Source organism: Desarmillaria tabescens (assembly GCF_030435595.1).
Source record: "Desarmillaria tabescens strain CCBAS 213 chromosome Unknown EV420scaffold_68, whole genome shotgun sequence".
Lineage (NCBI taxonomy): Eukaryota > Fungi > Basidiomycota > Agaricomycetes > Agaricales > Physalacriaceae > Desarmillaria > Desarmillaria tabescens.
Genome location: NW_026848367.1, coordinates 55,074 through 72,884, shown reverse-complemented (window position 1 = coordinate 72,884; position 17,811 = coordinate 55,074). Strand labels below are relative to the sequence as shown.

Below are 17,811 nucleotides of genomic sequence, written 5' to 3'. Positions count from 1 at the left end.
TCCATTTTCCGGTCTCTATATGTACGCTGGCTTGTCTATTGATACTTTGCGTCCTCAATGCAGTGTCTAGTTCGGATTTCACATCATTGCTACGCCACGTTCAGGACAATACTTTCTGCTCTTTGACAGCTCATAGTTCCCCAGGCTGGATTTGCTTCCGCGGAACCTTTTCTCGATGTCGATCCTTACGTGGTGTGGGACCGGGCTCGTTCAAGAGTTAGGGTATAGATCCGAGACAGCAGCAGTTCATGGAAATGGAAAAGCCTAGAAGGGCTCGAGATCTCAGGCTGTGGAATCTGAGAGGCAGACGTGCGCCACACTCAATCTCCCTTGCCTGCTGTTCTGAATCTGACATTGTCCAAGTCCTCCCGACCCTCGCTGCGGTGTCCCTCCGCAGAACGTTTCTCATTGGAAAACCCCATGCCCAGGTCCGACGTACGCGTAAGCTCCTGCCGACACCCGATCTTGCCCGATACACCCTTCGATTCTACTCAAGCCCCCATGCGCTGCCTATCCCCCATTCTCATCCAACCCAAGCTCCCAACGAGCAAGCCAGCGAACGCTCCCCGTGATGGGCATTTTCCTTCCATGGCACCAATCTTGGCCACTGGACATCGACACGTCAGTAAGTGCAGGTCAGCTACACCAAGTAAAGCATCAAGCTCCTTTCAAGAGCGAAAGCCCGACTTTGGTGCAAGTCCAACAGCCTCGACACAGACTCCGAGCCCGCGCTTTTTACCGCACCCGTATCTAGGGGGATCGTCTTTGTGGCTGCCCCATGGGGTGTGTCTACGCATTCTCATCTTACGCGTCCTAAGGGCATCTTCCTTCCACGATCTCCATCTAATCTTGGTGCATACACTTATGCAACACTGGCACTCAATCGGAGTCAAGAACGACAATAACCGCGACCGCGACCTAGAAGCCACGAGCATGGCGCTTCTTCCAATGCTCACGCTATGACTGCGGCGAGTTGGACGTGCATGTCAGGAGAGGTTATCCAATATTATTGACTCTCTCAGGTTATTCGGTATCCCACCCTCGTTACACACCACCACTTGCTGTATAGCTAGAAAAATAAACCAATGCTTTGCTCAATGTTCACTTGGAGATAACGCCCCCGGTCCGAAGCCCGACATATCATTAAAGCACAGGAATCGGAAGTGGCACTGGTGACTGAAATGGATTTTTCTTCTAATTTTTTTGGAGTGATTCCAGGGTCCAATTGTCAATTGATGAATTGGGACTCGGAGTCAGAGTTAAAAAAACTGCAAGACAAACAATATCCGCAACGTAGTGCATCAAGGGGGAATCAAACCCCCGGCAGGTTGAAGAGATGCGTACAGTTTAGTCAAATATGGCAATGACCCAGGTTACCACTACCCCATTGATGCCTATACCATGCATCATTCCGTGAGCTTGTCCTTTTTTCATTCTCCCATGAAGGACCTTTGGACACCATCCTTGCTGCATCCCTGATTCTTTCCAAAGAATGAGGAAATGACAGAGGGTTATAGCAGGGGCTAACTGGTTGTGAGTAGCGCCAAACTGTCTGGACAGAGGCTATACTCAGGGTCAGCTTAAGTAATTTTTAGTGATTGGCAAGCACACGGCATGCAACGGCTCGATTGCCATTTGGCTGCCGTTGTGGCTGAGACCTCCTCTCATTCCGATAACTCCCTATTGGTTCACGTATATCTCGACATACTTGGAAAACCATCAATGTCATGCTTAAAAGGGTGTGCTGCTGGCAATTGTTTGCTTTTTCTCTTCCCATCATCATCATTCTTGTTGAATGATTTTGCACGTTGCACACACTTATTGCTTTCGTTGTTGCTTTTATATGCTCTGCATCATCTTCTGTCTGTTCTACAGCTCCACTCTGTGGTCTATTAGAAACCACCTCAGTGCTATCGCTCCATGTTGACCTTATTGTTGTTTTATTATGGTTTCATTTGTATTTAACAAATCTCCTTGTGATAGCATGTATTCTGGATATAATCATAGCATACAATCTTTGTATGAACCTGAAAATTTAAATCAGCATGTTCATTTTGCAACGGCTGGCAGTGTTTGCCGATGGTTATATCTAGTGTTCAGTGAGTGTGTGCCTGTTCATGGCCGGACGTTCACAGTCAGGTACAATGAACGTTGTGATGTGTTCATTGTGGAAAGTCTTGCTTTGGATCAATGTATTCAGCTGCCTAGGTGTGAGGTGGAAGCCTCTACATTTTATCCTTGGATGTATGACAAGAGAATACTTGCCAGAGAGCAGACCAATCCATCATGGATATACACCAAGGAACATCATTTGTCAGACTCTTTAGATTGCTGTACTGTTGAAGAGATGGTTGGTGTTGTTGCTGTAGCACAGGCAGATTGGAAATGCAGTTCAGTGATTAAGGCAGTGATCGCCTCCTTTATGGCATATGCCTCGGAACTGTCTGTCATGTCTGATTCTGCCTTGCTTGACCTTCATTCTACCATGTCTGCCACCCCCGCCAGAAGCAGCCAGCATTGATTTCTCATGTTTGAGATCTTTCGGATACGATTTGGAGACAGTGTATTCTCTGGTATTGTTTGATGGCATCCAGATCTGCAGCAGTATGCACCAGGAGTTTCTGAACCTAATCCCCTCTTCTCTGATCTTGAGTTAAATTTCTTGTCACTTGTGAAGAAAAAGGGTATTCGATTGCCACAGATAACCAATGACACATTAAAATCTGTCAATAACTTGCTTCATTTCACCCGGCGTCTATGGTGACAGAAGATTTCAAGAGACGATTACATAGATTTCCTGGTGGACAGCCTTCAGAGAAGGTGGGATGATGGTATCACTTTGCCTGGATATGTTATAGCTGATATGCTTAATCATTATGTAGCCTCTGTCGATCTTTGATTGCAAACTGCTCTGTTCAATCTTCTGGAGATGGAATATGGTGTTCAGCTGTGTTGCATCTTGCTTCCTCTGATGCATACTTGCAGCCGTCATGAACATCGTCAAAACATAACTGCTGAGTCATGCAATGTTGATGCTGAATCTTTAGCAGCTCACTTTTGCCATATAAAAGATAACTGGCCCTTGCCAGTGCCCCAGGACATCAAGGACAGTTGTGTTCACATGTTTAGAGAGAAGACGTGTTGGCCCAACACCTTTCCATGTGCAGTGTGCTCTAGGGACCTCCATAAAGGTGAATCTTTAAAGGCTATGCGCTATCCATTTGCTGAGGTGGATGAAACTTTCAGGGAGAAGTTACATTTGGATTTGTTAGCTGTTGATGGTACTGAGTGTCGACCTGAAGGTGTCAACCATCCTGTGTTGTGCAATTGTATGCTGGAACCGTCTGGTTGCATTGATGAGTTGTTCAATATATGTATGTATTGTGAGAACATGTTGAAAGATGGGCATCTACCCAAATATGCAATCAGAAATCAGCTGTTCCGAGGTGCTTTGCCTGCATACTTCAAGGATATAACATGGGTGGAAGAGATGGTCTGTTCTGTATACAGATGTACCATGCATGTTTCTCAACTTTATGGCTCTGCTGATCTGGCTCAATCTCGAGTGTTTTACAGAAATACATGTGCTCATGATGTTAATTTGGTTTCCACCATAAGCGTGTTGCCAAGGACACCATCTGATATAAAGGACATGCTGAGTGTGATTTTCGTGGGACAACATCAGTCCGTAAGGTCCTGCTTAAAGACGATGTTTTATATTTGAAAGAAAAAAGTATGGAACTTGTTATGATACCTATGCAAGCATAATCAACTGTACCAGAAAATTGAACTGAGTATGGAGCAGATGGAACTCTACGGACAGTGAAGAGGCTGGCTGTGGGCACCTGTGGAATAGTGAGCAGGCTAAAAGGCGAACCTCAAAAACCCACACACACACTCACACAACTACACAAACTACAATCACCCTCGTAAGTTCTAGGGGGAGCAATTATTTCTAATGTGATCCGACTATACTTCAATATCTTGAAGAGTTTCCCTTATCCTCAGTGCTCTTAGCGAAGCTAAGCTTTCTCTAATGAATTCCTAAGTCTAGGAACTTTTTACAGGAAGGTCGTTCACTGGCGCGATGCAACCTTCAAGGCAGATTTGAGTTATAATACACAAGGGACACTGATCCCGACAGAAACAGAGGCAATACATGCTGAAACTTTAGTGAGCTCGCTAAAAGAACACCACAGGCAAGCACTGACTTAGCCCGCTTGCTACACAACTGTATGTAGGGGTTCTCCAACTAACTCCAGCAGGTTATCTCGACTCAAGAACACTTCAGAAGCGCTCGGAAACAGATTCAGAAACGGAACTTTGAACAGAACTGACACGGAACAGACTGAAACAGAACAGAACAGAACAGAACTCAGATTTCCACTTCAACACATTCTCTGAACAGACTTATCACACTTAACAGCACAGAAACAGTGTCACTGATTCATATTCACTCTGACTAAGTTCTCAAAAGTCTTATCAAAAGGGTATCTCGTATTTCTCTGAGTGAGCTCACTAATTCTATGCACAGCTCGAAGTCACAAACTGATCCTTTGTTACAGTACCACCTTCAACGCATGCACGGGAACTCAGGGGCTCAAAACTTGGCTTCTACCTACTGTAACCAGCCTACTTATACTACAGGGGAATTAGAATTACAAATGTCATGCAGTACCCAGACTCCTACATGCGTAGCATGTTGCCACTGCCGCCTTACTGAGCATCTGAGTCAGACTTCCCAGTTTTAGTCTCATTTCTATAGTGAGCTCGCTAAACGTGTGCCAAGAGGTGCTCTCCTGACACCTGTGGGCTTGTTCTCTAGTGACCAGCAGGTCTAGGCACCCGGAACTATCAGTCCTAGCATATGTCATTCAAGACTTCTTTCTTGGATTCACAGAGGCTTCTCATAGACATGGCAACAAGTGAGTCTTCTAACAATGGGACTCAGAACAATGGGATGCGGGCTTGTGGACTTCGGCCGAAGCCCATTGCCCAAGTTTGTGCCGGTGATAGCTGTCATCTCGCTTAAGGATTTCCCTGGATTTTCAGGTACAACATGTCACAGTTAGTGAGTGTGCTAACTGTTCTCAGTGTCACTGCAATCTTCAAAGTTTTATCTAGCTCCCATGAGCATGCTTGTAAGTTAGAGCCTAAGGCATTGGGTATAGGGTTTGGCCTCCTTGTCATGCATGCCCATCAGGTACAGTGCCATGACTAAGTCCTGTTTAGAATTGTTATGGTTTATTTGTTTCTTTTCTTTTTCTCCGTTTTACTCAGCCTGATTATTCATATGCGATCACTACGGACCACTTCCCACAGTACTATTATTAGTGTATCAAAGTGTATTTAAGTAGAGCCTTAGCTGGTCTGAACCCCAGCTTCGGCTAAGGTTTAATCTACCCAACTCAAAGCTCCTCACTCCATGACTACCTAAGTCCTCGATCGACTTTCTATGTCGCCTTTGACTTGCTAGAGCATCATCCACCGAAGTGCGAGTGGTGATCCTAGTTCGATCTAAGTCGATATTAGTTGGTTGTTGACATTTAGCCAAAGCTCGACCTACGTTGCTCACCGTTTCAATTACACGAAGTGTTGCCCAACATTTACCCTACCATAATAAACGCCGCAGTGACCATTTGGGTCCTGCCTCTCGTATTGCGAGACCTGTTGATCTTGGCAATCATGGTAGTTGCAACCGTCATTCTTATCCTTAGAACCTATATCTCGGCCCCGCTCTTTGCGGCCTTGCTCATAGTGTTCTACATTGGATACCTTCGAATCTAAACACGCACCCCTTCACTTCCCTCCTTCAGCTCATTTCACTGTTGACAGTCATACTGCTTACATTGACAAGCACCGCTGAACCCGCTTGAAACAATAACCTGCTAATGACTGGTTCCAACTATGAAACCAACCTTAGCTTGATTATCGCTATACTCATTGCACTTACCATTCTTGTTGTTCGATCGCTCGTATGCCACTTGCTGAACTGCTACCAACTATAGCGGTGGCTTTTGGACTACTTGCAGGAGCACTCCTAGTACTCGCCATCAGAGCAGTCTATAGGTGCTGTACCCACGCCCGAAGGGCGAGACTCCCCTTTCACTATATTCCACATCTCCCAATTCCCTACCCAACCATTCCTTATCCACACATTCCAGTGCAACCAACGACTCACGATGGACGACCCATCACACCCAGAGGAGAATCCTCAGGTTCCGGGGAGTCTTCCCCAACCCCAAGAGCAGCCTCCGTTGACATCACAGACATACGAGGCATCGACATACTCGGAGACGTCCATGTTTCGCCCCCAGGAATCATTGACCTCTCTCCCATTGGACGAGAAGAAGGAGGGTCTGTGGACAAAGGCCAAGAAAGCGATAATGACACCGAGTACGAAGGGGACGAGCTCACAGACCTTGAAAGAGTCAGGCTCGAAGACCTCCTCCGTGACCTCTATCCATCGGAGGAAGATGCAACCGATCCCAGAGTCAGGTGGGTTGACGTCAACCCCACCCCAAGAAAGTACCACCACAGAGATGACTTTGAGGAGGACGACGGAACACTTGGCCTTGGGGCCTCCGCCACGACTACCGCCTGTCCAACTGGAACCGACCCCTATGGTGGAAGAATTGCACCGGGCAGCGGAAGAGAGCAGTCAGGGATCCCTGTGGCATGGCACCCCGCAACAAGTTGGGTCTTCACAGGGGAAGAAGCTCCTGTGGCCGGAGTTTCCGCTCAAACCCCAGGGCCCGAGGACACCCCCGTCCAGAGGACCATTGCCCTCCCTGCCGAAACCGAAGAGTGAATCTGGGACACCATTGAAGCGTACTCCCCAGATGCTCACCCCAATTTATACTGAGACGCCGTTACCGTACACACACGCAACACTATCACCCCCAATGATTATGCCACCGAATACTCGGGTGACATGGAGGAGGGACAGCAGGTCCTTGATTGGTTTGGAGGAGGTCCCTCCACCGACAAATTCCCTGACGTCCCCTCTTTTACCCCGTCAGTCACACTGCAAGCCTTCGCGGTCCCCCAGCCCATCAATCAAAGACCGTGGACTGATCAATATACCACCGAATATCAGTTCAACTTCAACCTTAGAGCTGCCTGGCTCACCCCAGAAGGAATGGCCCTTGTGGAGTGAGGAAGAATGGCGAGCGCACACACTCAGAACACAGAACGTTGCGCCGTCCGTGACCTCAGCTTTAGACTCCCCCTTGAACCCGATCCAACCGATGCAGAGGCCTCTGCCCGATACCGCACAGCCCGGCTCCGACTTCAGGAGGGGTCCCGAAGGGCCGGAACTGATCTCAAGCACCTCGATGAGGCCCTTGAGGACTTCCACTTCAAGACACTTGATGAGGACTGCTCAGATCTCGCCGAGTATAACCGGGAGTGAGCACGGCAGGTTAGGCAGCGAAGACAGCAGGTTGGAAACGAACCGTGAACCCTCCGTGCCAGCAGGCAGTGGAGTGCCAACGAAGTCACCCACTGGAATGCCAAGCAGGCCGCCCCTCAGCGAGATCATGAAGGAAGTGATGAGGGACGTGAAGAGGATACTCACTGAGCGGATCACAGTGGTACCCCCCCTCCTGGACTTGCTTTCCTGGGACAACATGTACGAAATCATCGCAGAAGATATGGTGTATGACCCACAGTGGCTTCTCTCTGAGGTGGGAGAGGATTACTTGGATGCCCGACTATCAGGTGACACGTATTTGATGAAAAATATCTTGGAAGTAGACGCATGGCATCGGGCAGCCATCATCTGGAACATCTGTCACCCCAAATACCCGAAAGACGGATGCGCTGCATATAAACGACCAGCACCGATGCCCCATCCCCTCAGTATATACGGTGCCACAGGAGGAGGCACAGATCAAGGCTTTGAAGAAGACGAAGGGGTGGGACCCTCTAAACTTGACAAGGGAAAGGAATCGACAGTGCCAAAGAGGCCACCCATGGGACTGCCTCCCCCTGTAGGGCCACTGTGCAGTGGTTACCCTGGGGGATATCCCCCCCCAGGCGAGAACCCGAGACTCCAGTTGCTACCTCGACCACCGAACCCACCTATTCCCCTGGTGCCGCCATCCCCACCACATCCTATTCCTCCATGGCAATTGGCCCCAGGCATGGTAAACAACCCCTGGAATGATGTAAAACCGAAATTAATCACACAACCCGAGTACTTTACCAGGGTATCATCGGACATAAACCGTTTTCTTCACCACTGTGAGATGTACTTCCAGGTATTCCCCATGTACTACATGATGAACGACCAGGGGCAGAACCCCTATCGGATTACGTTCGCCCAGGGGTACCTACGAGGGAAGGCCCAGGAGTGGTGGGGTGACCAGTATTATCGTTACAGGGACCCACATGGGCACTGGAGGTTCCCGACATGGGAGGAATTCTCCCATGATCTGACCGTCCAGTTCCGTGAGGTAGCTGAGTTAGCCATATGGAAGCAGGAGTGGAAGAAGATCTGCCAATCGGACTTCAAATCAGCCATAGAGTTTTTTGTGAAGTTCGAAAGGCTAGCCCACAAGTGCGAGGAGTTCAGAGACGAGAAACAGATGTTTGAAGCAATCGAAGTGGCCATTCGGCCCTCGGTCCACAATATGGTTATGCATGGGGATAATGAATGCCCCACAACCTATGTGGAATGGAAGTGGCACGTCGAAAGGATCGATGCCAACTATCGATACAGTGTCACCCAAGGACTGGGCAATAAGTCCTCCTCGAACCAAGGAGGTTCGGGTCGAGGCAATCAATCATCACAGAAGAACAGTGGCCAGGGTTCGAGTGGTGATAAGAAGGATGCCACCGGCACCACTTATGGTGGAGCAGGCCAACCAATGGAGATTGACAAGCTGCGAAGCAATAAGCGGTGCTTCAAATGCGGAAATACCGGGTGGAACTGGGACCACAAATGTCCTACGGACAAATTGAAGTGGCTCCCTGTTAAACTCCCACCATGCAAGAAGATCCCTACTCAATGACTGTGCCAGCTACTCACTGAAGCCGAAAAGGAGGAGCTTGGAAAGGACACAAAGGTCAAGGAGGTCAAGGAGGAGAAGTCGTCAAAAGATGAGCCGGCGTCAAAATAAGCGATTCGACGGCATCGGCAAAGGACTTAATCTCACCTGGTGCACGCTCATGTAATACTAGTCAGACTTATACTACATATGTAGGTACTCCATATGATCAATATACCAACTTTTTCGCCACGTTACCAATTGAAGAAATTAAGGAAGAAGAATCGCAAATCGCCTATGGCGTAGGAGGGGATTTCCGCCGCTCTACGCAGTCTGCGTTCAGCAATGAACCCCTAGGGGCTGGTCCACCTCTGACACCCCTGCTTGACCAAATGGGGAAAGTTCTGGAGAACCCAGCAAGCGCCTCAGGTCAAGACAAGATGGATGCCAGACATGGTGGTCGTCACCTCGGCAGGGAGAATCGGCCGACGACCCAGACTGGTGGGCCTCCCACTTCGGTTGTTCCTCCAGTCAGTGGCAGAAAAGCAGTTGAGGCCAGGAACCAAAGGGACCACCTACACTTAGTAGTGGCCTCACCTGCAAATGGTGCTGACCCCCTTGGGGAGCCAATATGTGTGCGACTGCCTAGGGTTACTGAGAGTACCGCCAGCATTAGGAATGAGGATAAGTATGGATTAAATGAGGAGGTTACAATGCCGAGCACAAGCACCCTTGGCCAGGGCTGAACAAAGGGCAGCGAGCCCTCCTCCTCCAACTCGATGGAAGGTGACCAAGTGCTGCTGAGGGGTCCTTCTCGGCCTGGTGACCAAATGCCACCTCGAGGCAAGAAACCTCGTGTTTCATTGGAAGAAGTCGAAGATGAAGAAGCGCACTTACGGTCCAACATTCCGATCACCATGCCTAAAGGGAAGTCTCCTGTGACCCCTGAACCCGAGCTGGCGCCTGAAGCAAAGAGGGCTATTTTGGACATGTACTATGAGCCGTTTGGGACGCATTGGACCCGCCGAGCATTGCGACTTGCCAAGAGCGAATCGGCTGCGTTTGCCACCCTGAAATGGTGGGTACACCCACGCCGACAGGGGGAAGTGACGGTCGAGTTGTGGGACTCTCTTAAAGAGCAACCAGAATTGGCAAGCGAGGCCAGAGACAGGTGGGAGTGGATGGAAGACCTAAAGAAACCCCCCATGTATATACGTGGAAGGAAAGGACGAAATGTATCGATTAACCTCCAGCTTGAAACCCTCGACACCCGAGAGGTGTTTGCCCTTAAAGCGTTAGTGGACAGCGGAGCCATGGGGAGTTCCATCGACCGAGCCTGGATCCAGGAACATGGCATCAGCCTCAAAAGAGCAGCCCACCCTGTTCCGGTCTATAATGCCGACGGCACGAGAAATAAGGGAGGAGACATCACTGAGTATGCTGAGGTACACCTACAAATAGGGGACCATGTGGAAAGAATAGAGTTGGCCATAGTAGACCTGGGTACCATGCCCCTATTCCTGGGACATGATTGGCTACAAAGGCACAACCCGCTTATTGACTAGGACACCGGTGCCATCACTCTTGCCCGTTGCGCTTGCCGCAAAATCCCCTTCTCCTTACCGGACACTGACCCTACCTCTCATTGGGACGAGTATGAGGAAGGAGATACCATTCTGGTAATAGATTTCGAGAAAGCCTTTCATGTGTGGGCTATGGGGACTAAAGCCAACGAATTAGCCACCCAAGCCAACACTAAGAAAACAGCCAAGTCTTTCAAAGATATCATGCCAGAGGAGTACCGGGAGTTCAAAGATGTCTTTGACAAAGAAAACTTTGATGAGCTGCCCCCACAGAAGCCTTGGGACCATGCCATCGAACTAATCCCTAATGCTAATGCCAATCTCGACTGTAAGGTCTACCCTCTCAATCCTAACAAGCAAGAGGAGTTGGATAAGTTCCTTGACGAGAATTTATCCACCGGTCATATTCAACCCTCAAAGTCGCCCATGGTGTCCCCCTTCTTTTTCATAAAAAAGAAAGACGGGAAGCTGTGCCTGGTTCAGGACTACTGCAAGCTCAATGAAATGACCATCAAGAACCGGTATCCACTGCCGTTGATTGGGGAGTTAATGGATTGACTAAAGAAAGCCAAATACTTTACCAAACTGGATGTACGATGGGGCTATAACAACGTCAGGATAAAACAAGGGGATGAATGGAAGGCTGCCTTTCGAACTAATCGCGGCCTCTATAAACCCTTGGTAATGTTCTTTGGTCTCACCAATTCGCTGGCCACCTTCCAATGGATGATGAATGACATTTTCAAGGATCTCATAGCGGCCGGGGAAGTATCGGTCTACTTAGACGATATACTCATTGCCTCCCAAACCAAGGAGGATCATCGACGCATCGTACGCAAGGTATTGAAAATACTCTGGGATAACAAACTCTTCCTCAAAGCCGAAAAGTGCGAGTTCGAGGTGGAGGAGACCAAGTACTTGGGGGTAATCATCAGTGAGGGGAAGCTCCGCATGGACCCCATGAAAATAGCGGGCCTACTGGAATGGCTGGTTCCTCTCAAGAAACAGGAACTACAGTCCTTCCTCGGCTTCTGTAACTTCTACCGCCGGTTCATACGTGATTACAGCAAGCATGTTAAACCACTGATGTCACTCACTGGGAAGGTTGAGTGGAAATGGGGAGAGGCCCAACAAAAGGCGTTCAAAAAGTTAAAAGAGTTATTCCGGGAAGACGTAGTTTTGGCCATACTGTTGGACGAGGGGAGATTTAGGGTCAAGGCCGACTCCAGCGAAGGGGCAGTAGGGGCCGTCCTCTCCCAGCTCCAGGACGACAAGTGGCATCCAGTCGCCTTCCTTTCGAAGGCCCTATCAATGACAGAACATAACTACGAGATATATGATAAGGAACTTCTCGCTATCATGATCGCCCTTGAAGAGTGGCATCAATACCTTATGGGCACTCAGGAAGACTTTGAGATTTGGACGGATCACTCCAATCTCCAGTATTTCCGTAAACCTCAAAAACTCAATTGATGACAGGCGTGGTGGGTGACTGAGTTGGCAGAGCATCAATTCACATTGCACCACAAGCCGGGGGCACAGAACCGAAAGGCGGATTTACTATCACGGTGGGTGGACCATGACCAAGGAAGGGAGGATAACCAGGACGTAGTTGTTCTAAAGGCTGAACATTTCTGGGCCTTGACGATGCCCACACAAGAGGAGTTGCACGAGAAAATCAAGCTAGCTACTCATGATCCCTGTAAATGGGATCGCAGTATCTCCGATTCCCTCAACCACGAAAAGGGAGTCTCTCAAGATCAAGGACTACTCCGGTATGACAGTCGCATTTATGTGCCCATGAATCGAAAATTACGAGGAGAGATCATTGCTTTATGACACAACCACGTAACAGCAGGACATCTGGGCATAGAGAAGACCAAAGAGCTCATACTCCGAGACTACTGGTGGCCTCGGATGCGAAGGGAAGTGGAAGCTTACGTCAAAGGGTGTGAGGTCTGTCAACGAACCAAAGCAGATCACTGACCAAGGAAGGTGCCCCTACACCCGAATGAAGTACCGGTGAAACCGTGGACACATATCTCTGTCGACATGATCACCAAACTCCCTAACTTGAAGGGGTTTGACTCTATCCTGGTCGTAGTCAATCGGTTTTCTAAAACAATCATTCCAATCGCATGCACCGAGGAGCTCATGTCTCTTGGGTTCGCCAAAATCCTTCGGGATCATGTTTACGTGCCATACGGAGTGATGCCGGAGAAAGTTATTTCAGATAGGGGAGCCATTTTCGTATCCAAATTCATGCGAGAATTCTACGCTCTTATCCAGGTCGAAGGGAACCCTTCTACCACATACCATCCCCAGACGGATGGTCAAACCGAGAGAGTTAACCAAGAGATTGAGAAATACCTCAAAATGTTTGTGAACTACCGACAAGACAATTGGAGCGAGTGGCTACCACTGGCTGCCTTCACCCATAACAACTGCAAGCATTCAGCAACAGGTTTCTCCCCCTATAAGATGGTCTTCGGAAGGGATGGGCAGGTCATCAAGACAGCCCAGCATCCAGACGTCATTCCAGCAGCTTCGAAGCTGGTGCAGGGCATCAAAGAGGTACAAGAAAAGGCAAAGGAATCCCTGGAATGGGCGGCAGAGCTGATGAAGAAGTCCTACAACAAGCACAAGGACCCAGCGGTGGAATACCGAGTGGGCGATAAGGTATGGCTGGACTCCACCAACCTGAACCTCCCTCATCCCACCAAGAAGCTTGGAGACCGATGCGTAGGACCCTTCACCATCACCGCCAAAAAGGGAGCCTCTGCCTATGAACTCCAGCTCCCAACAGGCTGGAAGATTCATAACTGATTCAATGAATCTCTCCTAACGCCCTACCAAGCCTCTGATTTCCCCAATCAACCACGACCTGAAAGGCCACCACTGGAACTCATTGACGATGAAGAAGAGTATGAAATCGAAGAGATAGTCAAACAATGGGACAAGATGGTGGGACGAGGACGAAACCACCATATTGAAACTGAATATCTGGTGAAGTGGAAAGGGTACCCAATAGAGGAAAACTCATGGGTGAAACGCGCCAATATGGCCAATGCGGAGGCTCTAGTTAACGAATATGAGGCGCATATCCAGAGGATCCAATCAGAGATCAATAAGAGGGGAAAGCCAATGGGAACCGATAGCCATATACCCCCAAACATGTTGACAAAATACCATGAACCAGACACCCCCTGCGTCACGGATGTGGAAACCGTACATTCATCACAGTGCTCAAATCAGAAACACTCTGATGCCCATTCACTTAATCGTTCAGTGTCGAACAATTCCGAGAACATTAATAACGTTGAAGTTCCCCCAGAACCACATGTCAAACATGAACTCAATGAATGGCTTGACATGCTAACAACGGCGAAGGGAGGGGACTCATGTTTGTGCATGCCAAGGCTACAGGAGGAAAATGACGTTAGTCGACTCCATTTCAGGAAACAAAATACTGCACCATCACAAGCAGAAGAAGATGATGAAATTAACCTCCAAAGCCTTGGGTGCATTGAGGAAAATTGGTCCACAGATGAAGACGATGATATACCATCCTTCTACTCCGAATCAAGACATTCTTCTTCAGACAGTGACGATTGGGATTCAGAGGAATCATTCGGGATGAATGAGCCTTAAAGAGGGGGTAATGTTACGGTTTATTCGTTTCTTTTCTTTTTCTCCATTTTACTCAGCCTGATTATTCATATGTGATCACTACGGACCACTTCCCACAGTACTATTATTAGTGTATCAAAGTGTATTTAAGTAGAGCCTTAGCTGGTCTGAACCCCAGCTTCGGCTAAGGTTTAATCTACCCAACTCAAAGCTCCTCGCTCCGTGACTATCTAAGTCCTCAATCAACTTTCTACGTCACCTTTGACTTGCTAGAGCATCATCCACCAAAGTGCGAGTGGTGATCCTAGTTCGATCTAAGTCGATATTAGTTGGTTGTTGACAAGAATCTATTACGATTTCACACCTTATCTTATCTTATCAACTCTCTCATAATACCTATGTACTAATTCTCCGACTCTGATCGCACCACACCATGCGGGTACTGGGTGCTTAATGCACTGTTGCAGACTCTTGTAGTATATTTAGCATGACCCAAACTGTATTTAAGAAGCTCGACTGCAGGTCTTAAACCTCAGTCTTGAACTAAAGTTTATTCACCTGATAACTCAGTCTGAACTCACTCTCGATTCGCTAAGCGGTAGCTCCCTGCATGCAAACCTGTGGACAACATAAAGCACCTGACCGAAGTGTGAGTCACGCTTAGTTGTTTGATCTTGTTTGTGTAATCAGTCACTAACAATTAGTTCAAGACTTTCTTACTCTTCATCGACGTTGTACGTTGACGAAGATGAACAAATGAACCCTATCGAACAAGCCATCACCGACCTCTTAGGACTACAAGGCTTTATTGCCTTAGTCTATCTTTCATTCCTTTATGGATACGAATACCGACGAACGCAGGAGCCAGTCTCCCAAGAAGCTATCCCCGTCGAAACCCCCAACAAGGAGGTTAGACGACCGGAAACACCCCCTCCAGACTATCAAAACAGCGGGCGAGACGAGCTCGTCTTCCATTTCATCTTCATCTCCGACGATGAATCAGACACCGACTCCGAGATGGAAGGATGGCCTGCACAAAGAGGCCCAATTGTTGAAGACGAAGAAGAGTGAAGAATCTACGAAAGGGGGGTGGACCAGCATGTTCTCTCTCCCATTACCGAAGAGGAAGACGAAGGGGAAAGCGAAGGAAGTGACCCCTGGAACGCCCCTTCCCCCACCTCCACAGAAAACTCAGCCGCCAACCCTGGGTATGATTCAGACGGGCAGCGCCTCTATCAAAGAGGGCTTAGATACCGTTTGGGAGAAAGAAGAATGATTGAGGATGGAGCTGGAAGCAGTACAGATGAGGAGGGCAGCAATACAGAGGAGGATGACGATGATGGTAACCTCCCCGGTCCCAGCAACAATTGGTCCCCTCCAAGGCTGGACTCCAGAGGAGAGACATGGGGGATCTACTACGCCAGGGACGACTCCTCCGATGACGAGGGAAGTTATCTCAACCTCATCACCTGACCAAACACCCCAATCATCATCAACGATAGGCAAGGGGAAGCCACTACTGAGCTCGACTGGTGTGGACCCACATACGATGCAGACGCCGGCTGCGATATATGCAGACAAGTACAGGACTACGCTGACGCCTGGCTCATGTATGAAGGAATCGAACCCCCTTCCTCCGTTGTCCCCTACGCAATTTACCCCCTTGCCCCAGAACACCCATTCGCAGCCCCCATCCCCTTCATTGCACCCTGGGTATGGGATCAACCCAGAAGACCCGACTTCGAACAAGTCATTCTCAGGGTCAACGAGTGGGCAAGAATTATCAGAAACTGGAACCGAATCGTCACAGGAAGCACGGAGCCTTTCGAGCGAGTCCGACCAGTCGGACTCAGAAGGAGGAGAAATTTACGAGAACCCTGGAATCGAGCAGATCTCAATTTACAGCAGCAGCACCGGGCAGGAGAGTATGGAGACGAGGACGTTATCCCAGAATTCGTGGAAGGATCTAGCTCGGGAGCCTACTGAGGCCGAGCTCGAAAATATGACTTATCTGGAAATGCTTCACTGGACGGAGAAGAAGTTACCCTGAGAAATCTCATGGAACGGATCGCCACAAGGCAGATATTATCAGAACAACAGAGGTAATTCCACCGGGGGACAGGTGTTGTATTGGGAAACGATCTTCCATACCAACATTCTGTGGAACCAGGTACACCCTGATGATTATACTGACCCAGGAGAACGGTACCAGGTACCAGAACCATCCGAAACGTCAAGTGAAACGGTGGATCTCCACCATCTTAGCATTCTACAATGAATGGGGTACGTAGATCCCAGCCGCCTTTTCACAGCGGCAGGCACCCCAGGAAGCGGAGCAGCAGCCACAGCAATTCCTGCAGCATCTAGGGTACTGGCACCCACTGGACCAGTATCCCCGCACCATAACCCCATGCTGCGGTCACTCCCAAGACCGGCAGCAATACCAATCCCGGCAGACCCCATACAGCCACCAGCAACGCCTCCACCCTTTCTCGTGGGAATGGCAAGTACAAACCCATGGGCCATGGTAAAACCGCAATTAGCGGAACCACCTGAGAAGTTCAAAGGGGCCTCAAATGACATAGACCGCTTCCTCAATCAATGTGAGGATTACTTCGCAGTGTTCCCACAGCAGTTCACCATGAACACCCATGGACAAAGCCCCAGCAGAGTCGTATTCTGCACGTTCCGATTCGTGGAAAAAGCCTTACACTGGTGGAATCACATGCGAGATGAGTTCTACGATCAAACCTGCGGTCACCTGTGATACCCGTCATGGCCTGTCTTTAGACAGCTAATCGAAGAACAATTCCGGACCGATGCAGAAGTAGAACTCAAATTACAGGAGTTCAAACGCCTTCACCAAAATACGTACAAATCGGCCAAAGATTTCTTCCGGGACTTCGAACGTTTGGCAAAAGAAGCCAGAAAATGCCACAACAAGGAATATATGATTGAAATCCTCAAACCAGCAATCCAGAAAAACGTGAAAACCGCGATCCATGCCATGGGGACTGCCCTGCCACGAACATATGCGGAATGGAAGTTCCGAGTCAAACAAATGGACTACAACTATAGGGTGGGACTAGCCGAAGACGCAGGAAAGGTGTCAGGAAATCAAGGGCAGCAGAACAAGGGCAAGACGGGGAACTCGGGAAGCTCCCAAGGTGACAAGAAGATGAGCACTGGCACCACGTATGGGGGCCAGGGACAACCAATGGAAATAGACAGGCTATGGAAGGAAGGTCGATGCTTCCACTGTGGTCACAAGGGACATCAGAAACAAGACCACAAGTGCCTGAAAGATGAAAGCACTTGGCTCATCAAGCATCAGCCCAAATTCTCCCAAGCCGAGGTCAGGGCAATGTATCAGCAAGTATTAAAAGATGAAGAACAGGAGGCCTCAACGTCGAAAGTCGAGGAGGTAAAAGACGAGCCGGCGGCATAAGCGACAAACGCATGTCGGCTAAGGACTTAATTTCACCCAGTGATGTGCTCTCTAAACCCGTTGAATGGACTGACACTATTTTTGTAGTAACTACTTCGAATACATCACAATCTGCACGCTCCACTGACACCGAAATTAAGAAGTCGCAAAACCCTGA

The 17,811-nt window shown here is 48.9% G+C and overlaps 1 protein-coding gene and 1 non-coding gene across 2 annotated transcripts; one reads left to right on the top strand and one right to left on the bottom strand.

Moving 5' to 3' along the window:
* Positions 1-1,297: 1,297 nt before the first annotated feature.
* On the bottom strand, positions 1,298-1,394 carry EV420DRAFT_t263. The gene has a single exon. It is a non-coding gene; the product is annotated as a tRNA-Gly (tRNA).
* A 1,976-nt stretch (positions 1,395-3,370) lies between these two features.
* On the top strand, positions 3,371-3,724 carry EV420DRAFT_1219265 (uncharacterized protein; the record flags this gene model as incomplete). The annotated part of the gene is made up of 1 exon (XM_060466438.1): positions 3,371-3,724. A coding segment is annotated over one exon (354 nt), but the record flags the coding sequence as incomplete, so codon positions are not given.
* Positions 3,725-17,811: the final 14,087 nt, after the last annotated feature.